At 39.3% G+C, this 18,034-nt stretch overlaps 1 protein-coding gene across 9 annotated transcripts in view; it reads right to left on the bottom strand.

Moving 5' to 3' along the window:
* The window catches only part of STAU1 (staufen double-stranded RNA binding protein 1), a 47,517-nt gene extending 29,676 nt beyond the window's left edge, over window positions 1-17,841 (bottom strand). For 3 of the 9 annotated variants that reach the window (XM_074317179.1, XM_074317180.1, XM_074317181.1), the window contains exons 1-3: window positions 17,545-17,682; window positions 8,295-8,365; window positions 1,435-1,723 (exon numbers count right to left, since the gene is read on the bottom strand). In XM_074317179.1, the coding sequence (XP_074173280.1) occupies window positions 1,435-1,639 (205 nt within the window). In that variant the 5' untranslated portion in view covers window positions 1,640-1,723; window positions 8,295-8,365; window positions 17,545-17,682. Of the gene's footprint in view, window positions 1-1,434; window positions 1,724-8,294; window positions 8,366-17,544 lie in introns of all 9 variants that reach the window. The other 6 variants (XM_074317182.1, XM_074317184.1, XM_074317183.1 and 3 more) reach the window with 6 other exon arrangements.
* Between the last annotated feature and the right edge of the window lie 193 nt (window positions 17,842-18,034).

Here is an 18,034-nt window from a genome sequence, read left to right as displayed (position 1 = left end):
TCAAAAGAGAGAGAACAGAAGTCAGGGGAATAACTAAGCCATGGCAGGCAAGCAAGATCTGAAATCAGATGAAGCACTGCTATTATAACCAACCAAGGGAATCACAAGGTCTTCTGAGCAGACACACTGGTTCCTGCAACAGCTGTCAGCTGTACCCTGTTCGTTATTTCACAAAACAACATGCTAATACCATTTCTCAAACAATGACTGTCGTTTCCCACACACTTAACTTCTCATTCCTGGGCGTCCCCTAGTCTGATCTCCAGAGGCTGCCATCTGCAGACCTTATCTATTTCTGAAAATGTAAGTAAACTAAAATGGCCTTGGTGGACAGGAGTTTTACAAAGTCAATAGAATGTGCATATACGAACACATTGAAAAAAAAAAAAGGCAATAAATCCCAGAGGACTGAAATAGTGCCACTGCCTCTTAAGACAGTCTTAAATGGCAAATGTGGGGAAAACTGAATCTCTAGGGACTAGGACAAGTCAAGAACGCTGTCTGGTGAGCCGGTCCAAGGAAGTCTAGAGGTAGCCCGATAAATGCCATGCAGCGGAGAGGGAGACAAGCAAAAACTCTTCCAAACAGATTTACAAAGGAAAGGAAATGAGAGGATGAAATGCAAGGGAAATTGTTGGGTCTAAGGGGTTAAAAGGAAAATCATTATAAGGTGACTCTGGCATGGAGACACCCATGCTGACACTCCATTTAATTGGCTTTGCCACTTTGGGGGGGAGGGAGCAGAAAACTGTTTTTAGGGTTTTTTATTCAGGTGTTTCAAGCCTTTTCCACCCAATGAGTACATTTAGTTCATTTTTAGTCTCCTAATAGTCAGATTTGAATGCTTCTAAACTGATTTCCTGTTTAAAAATCTGTTTCTTTGGTTCAATCTCTAATTGGCCTTCAGTATGATTTGAAAACTACCTCTGGAAATTCAACTTAAACTTACTTATTCAAAATAAAAATTAATAAATGCCAATGCAGTCTTTTGCTTGCCAGTAAAACTGGCTGCCCCCTTGCTTGGGATAAAATCTTATAGATATACAAACAGGGGGCTTACACCTATAAGAGTTCTTTGTCAGTTCTGGGAAATAATTTTAAAAGCAGAATTTTCCCATACAACAATGAATATCCAATGTGGTATTTATTCTTCAATTCTCTCTGCCAGCCACCACTTTATAATAAACGAGGCTTTATAGTTTAGTTTTCACTTCTCTTTTTTACAGTTTGAAATGGTCTGTTAACTGAGGCCTCCATCAACCCAATATACAAACGAGTGTTTTATATCTGGGATAAAGAAGCTCAGGTGGTAATACTTTCTTCTGTTCTTGAAAATAAGTGTGTGAGCTCTCTACATCTGCAATCTACTTATCAGATCGGAAAACAGGCTGAGAAAACATTTGAAACAGAAGACACTTGGATTCATACGCTTACCTGCAGCTGCACTGGTGGATGTAATAGATGCAGAGGGTAAAGCAGAGTTTTGAATAGGTCTACCTGCATTTTCAGAGGGCAGAGAGCTAGCAGTAGAAGGAATACTCATCAAAGGCTGTGAGAGAAGAGACTGGTTCTTGTTCAGTATTTGGCTCCCTGAGAGAGCAGCAGATGGGTTCTGAACTTGCACTTGAACTTGAGACATGGTCACTTTCAACAAAAGTGAATAACTGCAGGTAAACAGCTTTCAATGCAGGTTAATTCAGTGCTATGAAGTCTAAAGTTCTACCTAAAAATTGTAAGGGAAAGAAAATAAAAAGGTAAATTATAGAGGAGATATGTAATTGCCAATATTCAGTCAAAATTGGTGTCACCTACTCAAGTATGAAAATAGCCCCATTTAGCATGTAGCTATGTTGATGTAGTAAAACTGTTTCTCCCTGGCATAAGGTGCCTGGCCTTGTGACTCTCTTGGTGTTTTTAAATGACTTACAATACCCACATGCTCTGCATGTTCATTTTATGAAGAAAAATCAGTAGAGTACAACACTTATTGTTGAATATTGAGTTATGAACTGCAGCTTATACTAAAAAATGCAAATTTAAAAATATGGAGAGGTTTTTCCATAGTATCTAGGATATGGTAAGGGTTTCTGGCCTCAGAGTTACAAGAAGCTGAAAGCAACTGGGTTGTAACACCATGAACAGGTGAATGTAAACACTGCTTCCATTTAACTGCCTGGGGCTCACATTGGTACCTTTAGAGCTTTCCTTCAAGTTGACTGAAAAAAGAGGAATTTCTCACTTCCACTGTTTCTTTTTCCTTATGATGATAAAAGATCAATTTGTTTTCTTAAGAGGTTTGTTTGAGATGGTCTCATTTAGTTATAGACCCCAAGGGGGGGAAAAAAAAACTGTTGCACCCATATCAATGCTCTTGGTACTGAGAAATTATCTGAATAGCAAAGAACATTCTAATAGTATTTGTACTATTAAAAGCAAAAGTGGAGGAAACGAAGAAGAGAGGAACAGATTTCAGACTGGCAATTTTACTGCTGTGACTGGCGGAAATTACTTACTGAACCTGGAGAGCAGAGGAAATTGCTTACTGAACCTAGTAAGCTCCAAAGGCATTTATGTTTTCTAAAGACATTTCGATTTCTCCACAAGTCAAAAGTAAAGACAGTTCTGCTCATTTTCCTGGCCATCCTTCAAAAAGCTGAAAATACTGAAGCAAGGCAAACATAACCCAAAATAACCAGTAGCAACCAAGAACATAAAAAGCCTACCCAAGTAGAAACCAGCAAACTAACAAATTAGAAGTTTTAATACAGAGTAAATGTTGGTCACTTTAATTTTTTTCAAAAGTCTCCGAATGGTTTTTAATGAAAGCTGGATCTCCAGAAACAGATGAATGACCAGAGCAATTAAGTTTCTTGAGGAGTCCCAGCATATTGTCTCTTGCTGAGAGCAAAAAGGACTGCAAAACTCAAACACAACAAAACCAAAACCTCAGCTAAAACATGACTTTGGATCATAGAGGCATAAACATTACCCTATTCAACAAAACTGCCCAATATTGCAGTTGTTCCTTGTTTACTTTTGGAATCAGAACAAAATAGCAGAGCTCCACGGCAGAGCTAGATAATGGGTCTTCAGCAGACAGGCTGCCAGTGTCGAGAAACAAGTCCAGAACCGTTTAAAGTCAGCTATGACCTTGTTTCATTGTTTTCATTTCCTTCTGCTGCCAAAATGGAAATATTTCTCTCTCAATCTTCCCCCTACCCCTCTTATTCACCCACTTCCCCTCCCTCTTTCTAAATGCTGTCTTGAGCACATTTTTCTACCAGAAAACAAAACAAAACCAACTGTAATTTATAGTGTACTCACTTCAGGACACCCAGCACAGGTCACAGGTCAAAAAAAGCCCAAAGCAAGGAGTTTATTTCAGAGTCTGCCTATATCCCAAAAGGAGCACCCACCTCTGCCCGGGTGGCTCCCAGTCTGAGGCGGATGAATGAACTAAGTGTAGAAAGGGAGGGGCCCAAAGGGATGTTTTTTGGCTGCTACTGTCTAGAGCAGGCCCAAGGCCAGCATCTCCATCAGACATAAATACACAGGTTTTCTACAAGTTGAGAAAGGGAACAAACAGGCTTTTAATGAAGACTATCCCCAAAATGTTAACCTCAAGTTCACCTAGAGGAGTTTACAACAGCTGGTTGAAACAAGTAGTTCAAAACTGCAATAAAAAATTTCTAACCCCCCTAAAAGGCTGTGTATTTTACAAATATTTAATTTCCAACAATATAACCAATACCAAAATTCAAAAAACAGTACTCATTTACTAATAAATTTTTAGTCATTTGCTAATTTAACACATCTATGTGTCTTTAGACCTGAACAGAGACTCTAAAGCAGTGGTTCTAAAGAAGGAGTAATTTTGTTCAGCAAGGACATGTGACAATGTCTAGAGACATTATTGGCTGTCATGAGTGGGGGATGGGAGGACTTACTGGTATCCAGTAGTTAAAGGGGCCAGGTATGCTGTTCCTAGTATACATATACTAACCCACAAAATAAAATCTTGCTAATGTAACAAGTAGCTTATATTCTTAGATAGGAAAAGAAAATCCCCCTTTCACTTCAAAAGGCTCTAAAAACTTGATGCTAGTATTTTACCCAAATAGATGCTCCTCTTCCAAAGAGAAGCCAGGCAGTAATCAGAGTTATAAATGGAGGGAAATATGCCCTTCACCCACGTAATTCAAAGAAGAAATAAAGCTTTTCACTACTATTTATACAGCTCACATCAGCATTCGGGGGAATCATGGAATTTTGGAGACACTACTTCTGTGTAAATTTAGAACCTGTTGCTCAACAGCACGCTGTCCTGGAGATTAAATCCTTAACTGAAAACTTGTTTTTTTTCCTTTAAATCTATCTTTAAGGATTGTTTTCCACCAGATAAATTAGGGACTCAAGAGAGATTAAAATGCTGTGTTGGAGTCTTCTTATAGAAGAACAGTATTTTACACACAGTAAAATTAGGTGGAAAAGTTTGCACCACACAGACTCCTCAGTGTTCCCCAGCCCTGGAAACACCTTTGACTGTTAAGCCCGTGTTGTGCTATTTCCTTGCCTTCTGCCTCCAGCACAGATGAGGGCCTTGTTTTCTTTTCCTATTTGAAGAGCCTTAGACACCAATCCAGGAAAACACATTCATCTTATTCTCAAATCCTAACGTTATGGGCAGAGATCAGCATTATAACATCAAGAGGGATGATAAAGCAGAATTACCGGTACCGCTTTTTAAAGACTCCTAATTCCAAGTCCCACCCCTCCCTCCGGGGTTCTAACTTTGGCTTAGTGACACAAAAATCTTCTCATAAAAATGGAGTCTTACCTGGGCTGGCAGCTTCCATTTTACAAGTGCCAACAACTACTTTTAAATGGGTTGTGGGGAAGAGGAATATGACACGTGAACGCTAAAAAGCATTGCTTTTTAATTATACGTGATGTGCTAAAAAGTGACCATGCATCAAATGCCTATTCCTCACTCAGCTGTCCATCTATCACGACTAGACCATACTGAGTGCACAGTCTGAGTGATTTGTTTAATACACAAGGCAGACCCTTCTAGAAACAGTTTACAGAACTATCTGCAGTAGTGCTTAGTCTTACTTTCAACTAACAGACTACTGAATCATTGTAGTATGAAATAACTACTTCAGCAATTACGGAAAAACATCATTTTTAGTATCTAATTTTTAACTGGACTAACCCATAATTTATAATGAAGTATCTACACTTTGTGTAATCAACACCTCATTTACCATTGTAATAAGTAATGTTTCCAAACAAGAAGTGTTTTTGAAAAAAAAGAGAGAGAAAGCGAGCGAGCGAGCGAGAGAGAGAGACAGACAGACAGACAGACAGACAGACAAAAGAAAGGAGTCATTCCAATTCTGGACAAGATTTTAAGATAGCCACAAACATCTCACTAAAGCTCTCCCCTTCAAAGTCCTTCACTGAATCTTATGCAGTGTGGGTACACAGATACAGAAGTATTCCAGTTCCTTCCCATGATAAAGCATTAGCAGTATCAATAGCAATTTTAAATATATTCATTCAATATTCAACAAAAATGTATTAAGCATCTACATGTGAATCCTTACATGGCAGACTGTACATTCTCCAGTGACAGAAAGAATCTATTTGTTAAACTTTTCCTCAAAGACATAGAAGAGATCTTTAAGCAAGCAACTGTAAATCGATCCATCTGTTCTCTTTAGTTTTTGAGAGGTTCCACTCTCAGAGAAACTCTGTCAACAACAACAAAAGGAATAAACCACTTTTCCTACAATAGTCTTAAAAGACACCTAAAATACCTTTACAGCCAACAGCTATTTCCCAGATCCTTTTCTGACACATCTTTCTAGTTGCAATGTGGTTGGTTGTGTTTTCTGCAAGTAAACTCACTCCCTCCCCAGCACTCGCCATCCCCTTGCCCCCTAGAAACACCGATTAAGTATCCAAACACCTGTAGATAGGGCACCCACAAGTACAGAAACATGGCAATCACTGTCATCCTACATAATCATTTCCAAAAAGACAATGTCAAGCAAATAATGTCCAGAACAGGCCCATATGTCAAATCACTACTAAAATATTCTTTAAAAGAAATACAACCAAACTACTTAAAAGAGAAAAAAATCGAATATATGGTGATGGAAGAACTGACTCTGGGTGATGAACATACAATGGGATTTATAGATGATGTAATACAGAATTGTACACCTGAAATCTATGTAATTTTACTAACAATTGTCACCGCAATAAATTTAATTAAAAAAAAAAAAAAAAAAAAGAGAAAAAAAAAGATTATTATGTACTTGGTGCTCAAGAGAAAGACACAGGATAAGTAGCCCTGAGGAGGCACAATTACTTACAAGAAATAAAAACAGTCCAAAACAATGCCTGAAAACAACCTAGGCTGTTCAGGACCTTTGCATCCAATACAAGTGACTGAATGTGGCCCCCGTCTCACACTTGGCTCGATGCCAACTGGGCAATGGAGGATTTTCTTTCCAAACAAATGTAACCAACCACTGGGTGGTCTATTTAAAGAAACACTTCCTAAAAGAGAATTCATTATTAGTTGTTCATACTAGAAAAACCATCACACCATACTGTGTATTAAAGCGAAAAAAAATTTACCTCTGCAAACTAATAAGCTGTAACCCTTAATTTCTTTTCTAGCTTTGAACCCTCTCTTCCCTTCCCTAGAAAAATTCTGAAAACTAAACTCAAACACATTATTTTTGTAAATATGTTTTTAAAATTTAAACTTACAAAAACACACAAAAATGTTTTAAACCAACCAAAATGATAATTCATGATTTGCCAGAGATTTTTAAAAGCAGTACCGTGTGACATACTCTTGAATAAGGAGGGGCTTAGCTCAATGTAACAGTTAACTCACTTTTGCTTTCAGAAAAGGGAAATTGTAGTCTGTAACCAAGTGCCATTTATGCAGAAACACACCTGCATTTACTATCATCTTCATGCAAAACAGATCAGTGCCAAGACCCAGTTTCTAAGACACCAGCCTTGCTGCTAAGTAGCAACCAGCAGTGTAGTTTAAATTAGACCAAACTTCTGAGTTGTGGCTTTCAATTCTACCCTCAACTCAGATAGCAATTATGTCCAACTCTTGGCAACTCACTGCCCAGTGCCTCAATTTTCCCAAATCATTTTGTAATCGGATATTTGACACAGCCTCAGTAGTAACTAAAACACTGAAGGAACCCTGAGGCTTGGAACTTTTCAGTTCCTTGAAAAGAAAAGCATCACACAAATTCAACATGATCAATGTAAACCCATTCACTGAGCTTTGTACAACTTCTCTAATTTCCTTATGCGTCAATTTCCTCATTCCTAAAGAAAGCTGCGGGCGGCAGATGGCTCAGTGGGTTAGAGCACCAGCTCAACAAGAGCTCTCAACAACAAGGTTGCCGGTTCAATTCCCGCATGGGATGATGGGCTGCGCCCCCTGCAACTAAGATTGAAAATGGTGACTGGACTTGGAGCTGAGCTGCGCCCTCCACAATTAGATTGAAGAACAACGACTTGGAGCTGATGGGCCCTGGAGAAACACAATGTTCCCCAATATCCCCCAATAAATAATAATAATAATAATAATAATAATTAATTAATAAATAAATGAATGAAAGTTGGGTTAACTCATCCACGAATTACTACGAGGTACGTATGAGGTGCTTTCGGCTCTTAGAGGGAAAGTGCTAAAAAACAGAGCAGCATCAATGCATGTAGAGTATTTTGCAGCGCCCTGATTAAAGACAGTCAAATCCTAGAAACACGCCTACACAACTTTTTTGGACTAGATCACAAGTGGCCAGTGGTAAATTGAACTTGATTCATAACCCTAGCTCACAAGAGAAAACAATGATGAATTATTTCCACAAGTTTAAAAACCAAGTTTAACACAAACAATCTGAGAATTCAAAGGCAAACTACAAAAGTTTCTATAACCAAGATACTTATTGACCAAGTGATTTAATGACAACTTCAGGGATCAATTTCCATGTCTCTACATTTAAAGTATATGGCACTGCTGGCTAGAGGGTTTTGGTTTTACATTCTTGCCAACAATTTACCCTGTATTTAATTATTTCCTAATTAAATCTCAAGAGTAAAAGAAAGTCAACCTGTATAAAATCTCTTCTGTTTATAACATTACAGCCAAAAGTAAAGGTCATTTTCCACACTAGTCACTGAAAAATTTGAAAATGTTACAGATTATGAACAGGCCTGAAATTACACAGTCAAGTTATGTGTACCTTAAAAAGAGGTGCTCCAGGAAGAACGCTGTTTGGGTTCAGCTCTGAGAGGTTACGTAGTTAAAAAACTCCTGGAAAATAATAAACAATAATAATTTACTAGAGTAGATCTTTTTCTGAAAATGAAGTTATATATTGCTAAAGTTTTGGGGAAACCTAAAATTTACAAGTTAGTTTCTGAAAACATGATGTCACGGATTGAAGTGGCATACTAAAGTCTACAAAAGACACAAATGCCTGGGAAGGAGGTAAAGAGTACTTTGCAAAGACTCAAACATAAGAGACAGTAGAAATTTCCTTTTCAGTCTCAATTACTTCCTGGTAGGAGAGCTGTGAATACCTAAGAATTAATTTTTTAGAAAAAGGAACTGGATATCATATACTGCGTGATCACACAAGCCTGATTTTTAAACGTTTAACTACTGGCTAAATATTTTATTCATAAATGTCCTTACCATGTGTTTAGTGATACAAATACAATTACACAGAAAATTTTACAAACAGGAACTTGTACATAAATATTCTTACATTAAATTGCAAAATGCAAGAAAACAAAAAACAAACAAAAAACATTACCTCCAGTAAATCCAAATCACAGTCATTCTTTAGAACTGGATTTCAAGTGACATAGGAGTTTAATTCTCAAACTCTCAGGTCTGCTTTATCTAGAGGTTCCCCCCTTTTTAAATGATGGTAGTCGGTAGCAAATAGAATTCCTTATCTTGAGATGCTGTTTGCATTTTTACAACATAAAGTAATTTTGCTTGTTTCAATTTCTCACTGCTCCTGTGACTTCATAAACAATAAAAAGTAGCCGTTCACTGTCCAAATGATTTTTAGAAATAAAATCATGAGCTATAATTTGTTGTGGTATTTTAACAACTCAAGGTCTTTTTGTAAATAGTGCACTGTACTAAAACTTTCCAGTCTAGACCCCTTGGTTCCATAACCTCAGCCATTCAAAAGACTAGCATGAATGGGATCTGGAAAAGGCCTCTGGGCAGCCCAAACAGAAGTGTAAGACCACTGCTTAATAGAGCCCGCGCCTTTTACCAGTAGGGGGGGCCCGAAAGTCAAAGCCAACTATGCTGAACAATTATCGTAGGTTTGGGTATCCAGTTTTCTAGCCCAAACCAGAAGTTAAAGAATTAGACTGGGAAAAAAGGAGCTGCTAGAGTCAAACATAATGACAACAGTAGGAAACAACCACCAACAACTCAAAGTAAAAAGGGGAAGGGGGGAGAAATACAGCAGTCTGCAACCATTCGGATTTCAAGCATCTTTACACAAGTGGTATCTGACATTCACATACACATTCACACTTCTATGAGCAAACATTTTTTGAAATCCCCTAACCATTTTCAAATGAAAATCCAAAATCACCATGATTGTTACCAGTATATATATAGTACACAGCACTTACTCCAAGCAGCAGTACAGAAGACTGTGGGTTAAGCCCAATTTCCTTCTTTTCCCACTTAAGAAAGCATACTAGAATCCAGAGCATGAATTAAATTCATTGCTTTATTCACTCAGTAATTAGTGAACACTTACTATTTGCAGGCACTATTCTAGGCACAGGGGAGAGAGGTGCACCCAAATAAGATGTAGTCTCTCTCCTCCTGGAATTCACATTTGCATAGGAATAACCCTAAACCCAACACAAATTTAAATAAAAAATTCACAGTGGTATTTTAATTAGCAGTAACAAATCACTCATAATACACATCACTTCATAACTAACGAAGACACAAAAGAAAGTAAAAAGAGCTCTTGGCTGCAAAATATGGAGTTAGGCTAAGGGCAAACCAGCTAGCACATGGCTGTTTGGATAAGGTGGAGAAAATGCTTGATTGGGGATCTGAGTTTGGGTCCCAACTCTGGCGCTCAGGTGAATAACCCTGAGCAAGTTATACCTGTAGGCCTCAACCTTTTAACATATTAAATGGGGGCACCACCACCAATTTCACATGATTAATAAAACAATCATGATTCTTGAGTGAATTAACTGGTAATGTAGATGAAATGCTTGTAAACTATGACAAGCCATACCAAAGTTGGCTGTTAAATATCACTTTCTTAGGATACACAGTGATTGATATTATAAAATGGTACTAATAAATCACATTCAAAACACACTAAGGAAGAAAAAAAATGTAGCAAACGTACAAAGAACCTCATCCAAAACATTTTTTTTCACTTTATTCTTATGTTCGGTGCTTAAACTGATAAATTCTCAGTTAACAGGGAAATTAGTACCTAAAAATAAGTCATACTCTAACTGTTCTAGATCGTAAAGGTTCACTCAATTACAAAGCAAAAGGAAACTTATTTACCTAACCACATTTGAATATCATCTAGGCAAAGGGTCATGGAGCCTCAATGAGCCGGTTGGATAAATTGTGCAACAAAGAACATAAGCCTCCAAGTATAATCAGACTTATCATTACATATAAACTATCTTCTTTCTGACAGAGGAAAGGACTGCCTGGCATTTTGTACAAAAATCACAATGTCATCAGCAGCCAGTGGCCCTATTTGCGTCAGGGTGGAATCTGCAAGGCTAGAAAATTCATGCCTCAGTTAATTTTAATCTATAGAAAGGATGAACTTCAAAAAAGCAAAAATGTGAGCGAATCAGACAAAACCTAGTTAGATCATAAAGCTCCTGCCTGAGGGGAGCCAGTATAGTCACAATTTAAGAAGCATTATCTGCGCACTTCCATCCCCAGAAAAGACACATTTCCAACACCTTTTCACGATTAATGAGACACACATGTCACTACAGACTACTCCATCACCTCGGTTAAGGTTAAACACAGAATGGAAACTCATACACCATGTCACTAAAATTCTAAATCCAAAGGCAGATTTCATTTCTTTGATCTAGCCTTTTAAGACTACATCTTAAGAGAGATGACCACTACTGCCTGGCTGGAGAACCAAAGAGGCTTCTTATTCAGGAGACCACTGACTCACAGAAAACAGAAAATAAATTGTTCAGGAGGCAATTCAATACCAAACAGAAAGTTACACTAAATATTCCCAATACCATTAGCCAGGAAACGGATGTTAGAAAGGCCAGGGAAGCAAAAACAGCAACAACCACCTAACCCTATAAAGCGAACTAGCTCAGTTAACTCATGTCCAGTACAGCAGAATATTATAATTCTAAAAAAACTTAATTTTCTTAGTAACAACCTTGTCTATATTTAATAAATCATTTTTAACAAACTTTCTGAAGGACTATAGCAATAATTTAGGGGAGAGTCTCCTTCAACACAAAGGCTATTGAAACATCCTCCTCCCATTTACTTCTAAGTAGCCCCCCAACCTATGAATCAGCTTGAAAGTTTTAGTTTAATTTGACTGCTGCGATCTATCACAACAAACAAAAGTAAACTGTAAATCTTCAAACTATTTCAAGGGAATGACAAATAGGTTTCATTTTTTAAAACTGGGTATTACTGAACCAGACTTTTCAAATTGGTCTAAGGTTCTAATGAACAAAATTCATGCTAGCTGCAGTGGATGGGAGAGTGGGGGAATAAATTATCCTAAACAAAAAGCACCACAGCATATTTAGAGATGAAAGTGTGGTTCAGTTCAAAGAGCTCAGGACCCCATTCCAGTTACAACTATTAAGACCCTCCCCTCTGCAAAGACATTTGCAAATTTCAGAAGTACAACATAAAACGTCTACTGTGTTTCCCCGAAAATAAGACCTAGCCGAACAAGCAGCTCTAATGCATCTTTTGGAGCAAAAATTAATATAAGACCCGGTCTTACATTATATAAGACACAGTATTATATTATATATTATATTATATTAGTATATTATATAAGACCTGGTTTTATATTATGCTAAAATAAGACCAGGTCTTATATTAATTTTTGCTCCAAAAGACACATTAGAGCTGATGGTCCGGCTAGGTCTTATTTTCAGGGAAACACGGTACTTCAACCCTTGGCACAAAGGAAGAGCTCAATGAACAGCAGCTTTTATATTATTAAATTCAATCTGACCTTTCAGATTCCTTTCCTGCATCAAATAACCCTCACCCGGTAATCCTAACCTGGCACATGGTACAAGCTCAATAAATAGTAGCAAATATTATTATCCAGCAAATTCGCTAATCCTGTGCTCAGTCGCATAAACATCTATAAATATAAACTTATAGCTACACACCACTTGTAAAAAAAAAAAAAAAAAAAAAAAGGATTTTAAATGGGAAGAGAGAACATGCTGACTAAAGTCAACCCACTCACTGGGCAACCAGTTCTAAAGTGACATCAATATAGGGACAATTTGATGAGTAATCACTGTAATTTAGGGAAAAGACCCCAGGGCACTTAAATAGATTTTTCTTAGACTTTGTAGTCTGGTAGACATGACAAAAAACCTCTAGGGCAATTATGACCTCTGTCTTGTATTATAATGGCCTGTTTTGCTTCCATTACTGCTATAAACTCACAAAGTCATCACACTTCCCTCCCAAATTAGATTCCAGGTTAAACAGAAGCAGATTTAGAAGCCTAATTTTTAATCGAAAGCAAATACTTTCTTGGATAGATATTTCTACCTTTGCTTTCAATATATTTTGGGAGCCCCCTGAATATACTCCTTTAACAATAAATGAACATGTATAATTCTAGAAAATACAATTTGTTTCTATTAGGCTGGTGCAAAAGTAATTGCAGTTTTTGCAATTTTTAACCTTTTAACCCGCAATTACTTTTGCACCAACCTAATACCTCCACTTGCCTGGTAACATAAATCACTTTTACATCAACCTTATTCACTACCCTGGGAATGTAAACATTTTTTAAATAAATTAAGCTCTTTGCAATAATTTCACCATTTTTAAAATAATAAGTAACTTTCTCTGGTAAAGTTTTTCAGTTCAGAGCATTAAGTTTTGGGCAAAATGTATCCAAACCATCCATTTGGTGGCATTTGTAAAAATCAACATAGCTATATATTATAATCCTATCATCTCCTTAGCAAGTGAGAACAAAGGATTTGGTCTACATTATTCAAGCTTTGTAATACTTGATTTACCAATAAGCACACCTGCAAAAAATTCATTAAACAATTTCCTTTAAAAAGCAACGAGTTCTGCAGTCAAAGCAAAATTGGAAAGAAAAATCAACAAAGCTCTTGGCTTTTAGAGACCTAGGAATACCACACATACAGAGCTGTCTCAATTTAAAATTAACTGTGGTAGCCATACATGCTTAAGTATTTAATGTGATGTTGCAATTGACTTTAAAATGTATCAAAAAATAAAACGGATTTAATGAATGAGAGAGAAATGGAACAGACATGTAAAAAGCAAGTGTAAAATGTTAACGGCAGAGGGGAGTAGATTAGAGGTGAAAACTAAAATTCTTTGAACTTTGTTGTATATCTCAAATTTTTCATAATAAAATGTTGGGTAAAAATAACCTTAGCAACCAACATGTTTCCTCATAGTTAACTTGCAAATTATATTTTTGGGAATAGCATAAAATGCTATAGCCTTGCTTTTGATGAAGTTTTATTTAATAAAAAGGTCAAGTAGAAAATTACACCAGAAGCATTTCAACCACAAAGGTCTCCACCACCAGAAGCTAATTTAAAACAACCTGTCATAGGTCCAGTGTGAAACAAAATCTGTCATAAAATTCTCTAAACACTTCTGAAGGCTCCAAAATCCCATTCTGAGCGAAAGAAAGTAACCCCAAAAGCTCTCACTGGAAGGGAGGCGTGCACGTTTCCCCAAATTGAGCAATTCCGCACCACTATTAGGACATCAAGTAAGATGATCCAGTTTGGAGGCTCATGAAAACAGGCCCCTGGAACTGACTTATGACATCATACAAAAAGATACTTTTCTCATGAAAGTTTTATCTTTATGCTGGTAAATTTCACTCACTCCATCCAGTAAAAGGGCATCAGAGCCTGTTACTCTACACACTGAGGCCTATGTGAAATACCTTCTTCCCTGTTATATGGGGAGAAACTGGATGAAGCAGCACAGGATAACCCCACGTTTAATGATTACACCCAGAATCATGTTAATGAGTTGGACTTCAGAATTGGAGGGGGGAGGGAGCTATGAGTCATGCTCATTTCTAAACTTAAGATAATCTGTATATAAATGAGCTTTCTCGCTGAATCTTAAAAAAAGAGCAAATTAATCTGAACAAACTGTATGATAACAATTCCAAATACTTGAAAGTTTTACTTTAAGCCTACTGGGAAGCACTACATATTTTTTTTTAAATAAAGAACATTTTGTGCCCTTTCTTAGACACCAAACTGATTTTTTTCCGCCTAAGTTAATATTACGAGGTATGCATATCCCTCCCCATCTCCCAGGCTGTAATAACTAAAACATAACATACATTTTCACTGTAACTGATCAAGCGCAAAAATAAGCCTACATAACAGAAATAACAATGTTACAGGTCTAAAAGCTAGAAACTGTTCATGACCAGAAATGTGAAAATTAAGCAGTAAGACAAACAATATATTCCTGTCAACTTCCATTCTAGGAGAGATCTCTTTTTGGACAAGAAAGAAAAACATGAATATCTATGCTGTGAATTCATTCACACTTACTATTTGTAAATATAGCAGATGGGGAGGTGGGATCTTTGGAAAATAATTCTACAACAGAGTTTTGAAATCAAATATCCTTCGCTTAATTCTTAACCTAAGGTGACAGCAGCATATTTACACAAGGACTTAAAGAAACTTTCAAAGTTTTATTATAAATTATTAACTGTTGTTTAACTTTGCCATAAAGTTATTCTCCATTAAAAGTGGTTTTAACAGGTAGACCCCCACCAAAACAGGATTACGGATCTGTATTTCTGATTGCTTTTCCATTATAGACATTAATAGCTCAAGAATGTTGCTTCTACACACAAAGAAGTCAGGAAGTACTTTGGATATGACTTTGAGGGGGGTAAACACTGAATCAAGAGCTATAATAATTCGGCTGGTTTTGTGTTTGTTTGTTTTTTCTGCTGTATAGTAACCATGTCAAAAGAGATGATGAGAAGCCCAACAAACAAAATGAGAACTGTGATTCTACTATAAGTAAATTTTGTGACAGATTAACAATCTGGAGAAATCTGGTAAAATTATATGATGTTTGAGATTTGTTTCAAAACCCAGTTTGGGGGAGGTGGTACAACATGAAACAAAATTGACCCTAGCTATGAGTTAATAATTATCAAAGCTGAGTGACCATCACCCCAATAAATGTAAAAAATAAATTTAAAAAAAATAAAGGAAAAAAAAAAAAGCTGAGTGACCAATATATAGGGATTCTCTATACTATTCGATTTTTGTATGTTTTCCATAATGAAAAGTTTTTTTAATTAGGTTCTCTACTACAGTATTAAAACATTTCCTTAACACTACAATTTTCCATATGGCAAAAGACATGCTTTGTCTTCTGTTGCTTGTTTAGTTGTTTGCTTACGTGTCTTTAAAGAGTCATCCAAAGATTTTAAACTAGAAACAATGGTAAGACTGTGTGTCAGAAAATTCTACGAAAATGTCAATAACAGGGAGACCAGTTTGCATCATGAGTGTTATTGAGATGGGTGTAAATCAAAACAGTTTAAGTTCAGTGAGGAAATGTATTACCTAAAATAATCCAATGTACAGGAGGATCATTCAGTAGAGCAAAGACACTCCTTACTCTTCTGTAAATCTGAACCTCCATGAGTTACATTTTCTTAATGAAGAGTACACCTACACAACTAAGTACAGAATTAAAAGAAACTCTGCATCCTTAAATAAAGTTGCTGTTTTATAAATCCTACCTGTCACCAGGATGACTGAAACTGCTCCCTCTGCAATCCAACTGTACTTGTAGTTTTTATTTCAACAAGCAGCAAAGTAGTTTACATTTGGTAAGCACACCGATTCTTGAAAACCCAAAACCAACCAAGAATCCGGTTTAACTCTCTTTCCACCACCCTCTAAACAATTAAAGCTACAAGCAGAAGGGAAGAGTGACCTTAAAAACGTCCCCACAGCCAGAGAACAGAGGCAGAACAGACTGAAGCGCACATCTTCGCAGAGCAGAAGAAAACTTCCACATAAGCAATACTGCGACACGGAGGTGGGGCAAGGGCTTAAAAGGAAAGTCGGCCAACAGGGACGGAGGGAATAAAAGCACAGCTGCAGTGAAAAAAAAGTTACAAGTTAGAGATGCAGGCAAGAAAGGACACACATTTTCCAGCTTCGTACACCCCCCTCCAGAGCCTGGCACACAGCAAGCGCTCCAGAAGGGTTTGCTGAACTCAAGGAAAGCTTCTGCCAGCAACTTTCCCAGAAATGGAATGACAACAAGAAGCCGGATGATGGCAGAAAAAAATGGACAGGTTGCTCGTACTGAGAGAGCTGGTGAAAATCTTGCAGGTGGATCAGCGGAGGAGATGGAAATAACAGCATCTATCTTTCCCAGACTGCCTGCTTCCAGAGTGTCCCAATTAAACGTACACCCCTTTCAGATGTTAACAACCAAAACAACAAGCCGGCGCTGGCGGTAGGCACGCTGAACACTCCTGCCTCTACGGAAACTCACACGGGGAGGTAGGTCAACTCATGTCCACTCTGCCCACTCAGTTATACCTTAATATCACGCTAATAAATTATGCAGACGGTTTATTGGGACACGCTGTGGGTCTGGCACTCTGATAAGCGCTTTCCACGCCCCAATTCACCGAACCTTAACTGCCTTAGGAGGCAGGGACAGCATTAGCCCCTTTTTTCAACCAAGACAACAGAGTTTAGGGGACTTGCCTATGGGGACGAAGCTGGGGTTTGTACCCGCGTCGGACACCTGGGTGGTGCCCTAACTACTATGCTACAGACCTGCCTGGGGGGATCTAGATGCTCCGGGTCTCAAAGACTTGAAGCGGGGACCCTCCGCCTCCGCCCCGGGAATAACTTCGGCATCCCGGCGCGCCAGGAGGAACGAGGAAAGGCGGCGTGGCACCTGTTTCTGGCCCCAGTAAGAGGTGGAAGGGCTGGGAGCGCCCGGGGTCCAGGCCGCCGGGCGCCCCGACACGGGGGGCGCGGGAGGACCCGCCTCCTCCGGGAAGGCCCCGCGGGCGGAGCGGGAGGCCCGGGGAAGGAGGCCCGGCGCGCGGGCCCGCCGAGGCCTAGGCCCCACCCGCCGCCCACCTCCCCGCGGCCGCGGCGCCCGCGCGGGCCCCGCCAGGCCGGGCCCGGCCGCCTCACCTGGCTGTTCCCCGGCGCTCGTCCCCCGGCCGGCGGTCCTGGGCGGCGGCGGAGGCGGCGGCGACGGCGGTGGCGGCGGCGGCGGCGGCGGCAGCAGCGAGGAGGGGAAGGAGGAAGGAAGAAGGGAGAGAAGGGACGGCAGGAGGGAAGAGGCGGAGTGGCCGCGGAGAAGGCGGGCGCCGCCGGGCCGGGGATCAGAGGAAGCGGGGAGCCGAACCTGACACGGCCGCCGCGGGCGCAAACCCTGAAGAGCCGCTCCGGCGCCCGCAGCCCCGCAGGAAGTGACGGGGGAGGGGCCTCTGCCCGCCCCCAGCCCCCGCCCGCCTCCATGCCCGGCCCCACCCCCTGCCCGCGGCCTGGACCACAAGTCCCGGCGGGCGCCTGCGCTCGCAAGGCACGCCGGGAACTTAGTGGGCTGGGTCCTGGTCTCTCTAGAGCCTCCTAGCCCGTCCTGGGCCCCGGGACCTGCTGGGAGTTGTAGTTCAGCTGG

The sequence above is a fragment of the Rhinolophus sinicus genome, linkage group LG13 (genome assembly GCF_036562045.2).
Source record: "Rhinolophus sinicus isolate RSC01 linkage group LG13, ASM3656204v1, whole genome shotgun sequence".
In the NCBI taxonomy this organism is placed as follows: Eukaryota; Metazoa; Chordata; class Mammalia; order Chiroptera; family Rhinolophidae; genus Rhinolophus; species Rhinolophus sinicus.
The sequence above is the reverse complement of the archived record's forward strand: the minus strand, read 5'-3'. Positions and strand labels throughout refer to the sequence as shown.